The 6,777-nt window shown below is 27.9% G+C and overlaps 1 protein-coding gene across 1 annotated transcript; it reads right to left on the reverse strand.

Moving 5' to 3' along the window:
- Positions 1-2,892: 2,892 nt before the first annotated feature.
- On the reverse strand, positions 2,893-6,494 carry LOC124831329 (cell division cycle 20.2, cofactor of APC complex-like). The gene is made up of 8 exons (XM_047305285.2): positions 6,315-6,494; positions 6,133-6,231; positions 5,550-5,744; positions 4,446-4,712; positions 4,250-4,352; positions 3,830-4,143; positions 3,498-3,659; positions 2,893-3,076 (listed from the first exon to the last, which is right to left on the reverse strand). The coding sequence occupies exons 1-8, from the start codon at positions 6,384-6,386 to the stop codon at positions 2,936-2,938; spliced, it is 1,353 nt and encodes a 450-aa protein (XP_047161241.2). The 5' UTR covers positions 6,387-6,494; the 3' UTR covers positions 2,893-2,935.
- Positions 6,495-6,777: the final 283 nt, after the last annotated feature.

The following is a 6,777-nucleotide window of genomic DNA, read 5'->3' on the forward strand; positions in this document are numbered from 1 at the left end:
ATAAACTAATTTGACATTTTGGAGCGAAACTGGAGATAAAATAGGATATTAAACCTATCTTTAACTAGCTATTATATATATATATATATATATATATATATGTTTAGATGACTACAATAACTTTATCCTTGTCTTATCGACTAATCTATTTTATTAAAATTATGATAACTCTTTTATAATATTTATAGAATGTTCTGAGTTATTACATTTAATCCTGACAAATAAGATATGTCACTGTGAAAACTTAAACCTAATCCATCTATCCATTCAAAACAATCCGGATCCATCGACAGTAAAATATAGGGTTGTGTTTATCGGACTGAATAATCCGGAACAGGAACAATCTCGCATTAACACACACCAGATTAATGATTCCATTTTATTATAAATTATTTTAAAAACAAAATAATGAAAGATAAAATGGGCTAATATAGGCTGCAGGAAGAAAAATGTGAGGAACAGGAAGAAGCACCCTGCTCTGATTTGAGTGTTTTATTCTACATCTCCAACATCTCATTCTGTACCTCCAAAAATTCCATTTTTAACCTTCTGACATATGCACCTCCAACTTTTCAAAAAAATTTATTTTTTAATAAATATATTTTTATTTTCTTCTCTCTCTTATTAAAGACACTTTAATAAGTACATTTTTATTTTTTTCTTTTTCTTATTAAAGTTCCTCTGCACCATTTTAATAATAATCTAATTTAATTTAAAATTTAAATATTATTTAATATAATTTTATATTTTAATAATTATTAAAATATGATTTATATCATAATAATAGTTATATTAAATATATAAAAATCAAATAACTAAAATAAAAGTAATAGTGATAAAAATAAAAAATAAAATAATAATAACAATAATATAAAATTTGTTTAATATATTCAAATATATTAAATTATATTAAAATATTACAATAAATTAAACAGTTATTAAATTTTGAATAAAAACAAAATTTTTAAAAATTTATTTATTGGATACCGTAAAATATTAAGTTTTTTTTTTTAAATTTACTAAATATTTAATTTAATTAAAAATAATAATATTATTTATTATATTTTTCTAATTTAATATTATTAAAATATTATTTATATTTTATAATAATTTTATTAAAAAAGTAAAATAAAATAACTAAAATAAAGTTAATAATAATGAAAATAAAAATAGTATTGAAAATCACATAAAAAATATTTAAATATATTATATTGTATTAAAATGTTAATTTAATTAAATAATTATTAAAATTTAAATAGAAAATAAATTTAAAATTTGTTAATCGGATACAGAAATCCGATAACGTATGAACCGGATATGGATATCCGATTAAGAAGTTTTCAAAATTTTGTTTTTATTTAATTTTAATAATTATTTAATTTAATTTAATAATTTAATATAATTTAACATATTTAAATATATTAAATGTGATTTTAAATATTATTATCATTATTATTTTTATTATTATTATTTTTAGTAACTTTAATAAAACTATTATAAAAATATATATTATATTTTAAATAAAAAACTATCCAATAAATAAGTTTTTAAAAATTTTGTTTTTATTTAAAATTTAATAACTCTTTAATTTATTGTAATATTTTAATATAATTTAATATATTTGAATATATTAAAGCAAATATTATATTATTGTTATTGTTATTTTATTTTTTATTTTTATCATTATTACTTTTATTTTAGTTATTTGATTTTTATATATTTAATATAACTATGATATAAATCATATTTTAATAATTATTAAAATATAAAATTATATTAAATAATATTTAAATTTTAAATTAAATTAGATTATTATTAAAATGGTGTAGAAAAACTTTAATAAGAAAGAGAAAAAAATAAAAATGTATTTATTAAAGTGTCTTTAATAAGAGAGAGAAGAAAATAAAAATATATTTATTAAAAAATAAAATGTTTTGAAAAGTTGGAAGTGCATATGTCATAAGGTTAAAAATGGAATTTTTGGAGGTGCAGTTAGAGGTGTTGGATGAAACACTCCTCTGATTTAGGTCTATGCGGCGTGTATTCACCTGTTTAATTTCCAAACTCTTTTTCCTTCCTGAACCCATTATTACTACTTCCCTATTATTCCTATTTACACCCCCATTCTACCAGTAAAAAGACCAAAATTACTATTTTGACCATGCTGCCTCTGTCAAAAAGCGTGTTTTAAAAATTCAGTTCTGAAAATTTCCATTTGGAAAATATCATATATATTCTGAAAAATGTATTCCATAAAATGTGATCCAAAAATTATGTTCTGAATTACGTTGTAGAAGATTTTTGGAACAAGTAATTCGAAAGTCACCACTACAAATGATATTGAAAATTGTGGAGCAGCAGTTAGAAACTGTGGTGTCGCAAAAAGAAAAAGCCTTTTCATTTAGAGGATGAGGACCATGGCTCGTATTTTGGTTTTTCAATCTATTTGTTATTGTGATAATTTATCTTTGTTTCCTTACCAATATTTCATTTTTTCTAGTTATTATAGAAACCATTTATTTTTATCATTTTAGATAAATATTTTAGTGTTCTTTCTAAATTTTTCATTGTAGTTATAATTGTAATTTTCTTCTTTTAAAACTAAATATTTGAATAATTATTCATTTTATCTTACTATATACATATATACAATTCATAAAGCAGTACATTATGAACTTAATTATATATTTAATATCGTATAAATATCTCGAAAACAGGTGTATCACTAATAAAACAACATGATAAGCTAGTTTGAGGATTTCCCCATTCTTTTGTCTAAACAAATATAAGAATTTTCAATGTTTTGCTACTAGTATTATATACTTCTCTTTCTCTCAATAACTTTAAATTAAAAAATTGCTAATGTATTAAAACCAATGTCAACGTTACTATTTACACAAACAACCATGAATCAAGAAAATTGTCTCTGTTTCCATCACCTTATTGGAGAAACCTTGAGAGACAAAAGGTTATCCAGATCTGTCTCATAGTTATTACTTACAGGTGGCCCAAATACATTCCAAAAGCGAAGAGTTTCATCTGCTCCAGCTGATACCACTGTTAAACCATCTGGGCTCTGCAAAACATATTAATAATTTAATTTTGTTTTGAAGAAGAAACTACCAAATCAAAGATTAAATTCTTATTGGTGCATATTTAGTTAATTGAATATCATATTCTGTCTTTATTGGTGCAATTCCTGATTCAGTTCTTCCTTCTCAATCTTTGTTACCTATGAAAATCTTATAATACACTGCAGAAAGAAGCATTGATGTTGAATTTGGATTCTTTGCTAGATTTTTCAGAGTTGTTTCTCTACAGTGTCTTCAAAATGAACTGATGAACTATGAATTTGATATTTTAACATATATTAAAAATAGTTTTAACATACCAACATCAATATATATTTAATGCTTAGCAGAGGACTACACTAAACCCAGCAGATAGTCCACCAGACTCATTGATGCAAGAATTTTATATTATGACTTGCAGCATACCTGACATATATCAAGTACTCTAGAAGTGTGACGTTCCAAGGCTCCCACTTTAGTCATAGATGGATATCTCCACAAACAAAGTTGATTGTGATGTGCACTTGTGCTGAATCCATGGCCACTTAATACCTCCTTATGATGTCTATTCCATTCTAATCCGCAAACCTGCATGAAAGTTTGATGCATCATTCAGCTAGAGAAAGTTTGATGCCCAAGTCCAGATAAGAAAATGATGATTTATTCTTTTTGGCTAATGACAATGCTTAATACTTAACAACTAATGCAACATTATAACAAGACAGTTAATAAAACAAGGAAACAGATTACTGTCTTGCCTGAGCCTTTGTATCTATGCTGGAAATGCAGGTTCCATATTTCACATTCCATAACTTGATACATCTATCTTCAGTGCCACCTCCAGAGGCAAGCACACCTGAATCATAAGGACACCAGGCAAGTGCCTTGACTGCAGCACAATGGTCCTTAAAACAGTGCAAGAAATTGGATGAACTCATTTTGGACATTTCCCATACATAAATATGATTTTCATTTCCACCACTTGCCAATATGTTGCCCCTTGACCATTTCAGACCACAAACTTCTGCTCTGTGTGCTTTTACCCGGGATATCACATTTGTTCTTGCTCTAACTGCTTACAAGAGGATGAAAAGTCAACATGTTAAACTATCTCATTTCATCACTGTCTTTTTATACACTCACTAATCTGAAAAGGGTTAAAAGGAACAACTGATTACCATCATGGTTGATTATGTACTTGTCATGGCTTCCTGAAGTTAAAATATGACCATTCCATGCAATGGTTGCTATCCTTTCACTATGACCTTCAAGGATCCTTATCTGAAAGTTAAAAGCTGAGTTATGTGCACACAGTTGTAGTGTATAGCTAACTACTTGATCTTAGAGAAGCCCCATAAATAGACAGAAGCATACTGGTTTGGAAGATTCTGCATCCCAGAGTTCAAGTTTTGAGCTCTTGAATCCTATTCCCAAGTACTTGGTATCCTCTGACCAGGAAACACTCGTAGGAAAATCGTTGCCAGAGGCTTTAAGCAACTTTGTTACATTACTATTGTCTGAGTTCCAAAGGTACATGTTTGAGCCTAAAGCAACAGCAAGAATGTTGTTTTTCCCCCAATCCATGATGTTTGCGTAGTAATCATTTCTAATATTTGGTGCATCCAATATCCTTGATTCTCCCTGCAAATGTAGTTATTCCATTCATCCAGTCAGACTACAGCTTAAGATCATGGCTTTGTATATTGGATATATAGAGGAAAACACACAAGTTACTACCAGTTATAAAATTATCTCCCTTTTCATTTTATGTATTAGTTTGCTATCAGCAGTGTTTGCTCTTATCATTACAAGTTTATTAAACTTGTTGCATTAGGATTTATTGGAAAAATGATAATACCAATCGGGTGCATCATAAACATTAAATCATCTCAAACAAAAGAAAACAAGAAAACTAGAATCACAAGACATCAAATTAGCCTTCTTTTAACAACAACAAGAACAACTTCTGTGATGTCTTTATCTACATTTATGATCTATGATCTAATATATCTATGACATATTAGATTGTTATGGTTGTTCTGCTCTACTCCTATATAAACATGAATGTTCTTACAGTGACATGAGTTTCATAGTTTTGCAAAATTGTTGTATTACCTTGATTGCGTTCAGTTGTTCTTTTCAATCAGATAAATAGGAAAACATTACATTCAACCCCATATTGGCTAAACTTCGTAACTGGTCAACAGCAACATAGGAATTGCTTTGGCCGACAATCACAAATGTAAAGCATTTGTGTTGATATGGTTTAGGGGTTTTACTGAAGATCATTTCGAACAAGGTCACACCAAAGGCAGATAAAGGTGCATTTTCCTTATACAGATATAAATTATATCACTCAACAACAAATAAATGTTTGAACAAATTGAACTGATCGCTCTATCTAAAAATAGAATATACAATAGAAACATTATTATGGACAAAAAAAACTAGAAAAACACAGACTGATATGAACAAAACCTTAGGCAATCTTCTTGAACTGTGATGTTGATTGCTATTGTTCTGCAATGACGCTGCTTCTTCGTCTCGCATCTCATCAATATAACGAATGGATTTTCTGCTTGATTTTGGACTTCCCCTAAAAACCAACATCTTAAATGGCTTTCCTTCTGAATCCAAACTTAGTTTCTCTTCCACTATCTGTCTGTACGCATCCTATAGGGAAACACACACACACACAATATATAAAGAGTTCTCCAAGAAGATAACTTCAACAATTGATATAAAATATAAAAACGTTCAAAATCTGATGCACCGAATATTCCTGAGGCAAGAAAAAAATGTACTTTGTGGTGATAAAACACAGCCAACCATGGAAAAAATACACATTCAAGAACTTCAACAAGAATGCTTTTTCTTGAGTTGTGAATAAAAAGTCGACGACTTTAGAAACGAAGAAGAACTCTTTGTATATCAGTGAAGAAGGGTACAATCCCAACAATCAAAATTCAAAAAGGTTCAAAAGTTATGTTTCTTAAGCATGAAAAAAAAAGAACAGACACAGAAACAAACACCTAAAGTGTGTGAAAAAGAGGAATGGTACATTGAATTTTTTGTTCTGAATTTTTTTGGTCCTGTTTGTGAGCAAACTCTGGGCTTGATCAAGATCCATCAAACTCCTGTTGGGAATGAAGCGATCCCCCTAGAAAAAAAAAACAAGAATAAATAAAGAAATACAAAGTTTGCAAGATTGAAAGTGAGATTGAGTGATGGTGAATAATTTACTGGAAAATCATAATGGGTGGGAGTGCTGAGAAGACTCTTGGGAGAGTACCAATCATGTTCAAGATTCCACATTTATTATTATTTTATTATTATTATTATGATTTCTGAGAAGAAAACGACGATGGTGAGTGATGATAAAGAGGAAATGAAAATGGTGATTCCTCTCTCTTCACCCGCCAAATACAGTTGCCATTCAAATATTGTGTTTCTAACTGTTATCACTTTCCACTCAAATAACCAATGGGGTCGGATCGGGTCACAATGGGGTCGGATCGGATCCTCATTCGGGAAGATTTTTCTTTTAAATGTTTATTCTGAAAGCATTTTAATAAATTTTGTATAATTAGATATCTCATCTATTCTTCAGGTTAGGACATCTACCGAGTACTAATTTTTTAATAACATATTTAAAACAATTAATTATTATTCATTGTTTCAATTATAAATATATAATATATTTAAT

Source organism: Vigna umbellata, chromosome 8 (assembly GCF_029865625.1).
Source record: "Vigna umbellata cultivar VRB3 chromosome 8, Vumbellata_1.0, whole genome shotgun sequence".
Classification (NCBI taxonomy): domain Eukaryota; kingdom Viridiplantae; phylum Streptophyta; class Magnoliopsida; order Fabales; family Fabaceae; genus Vigna; species Vigna umbellata.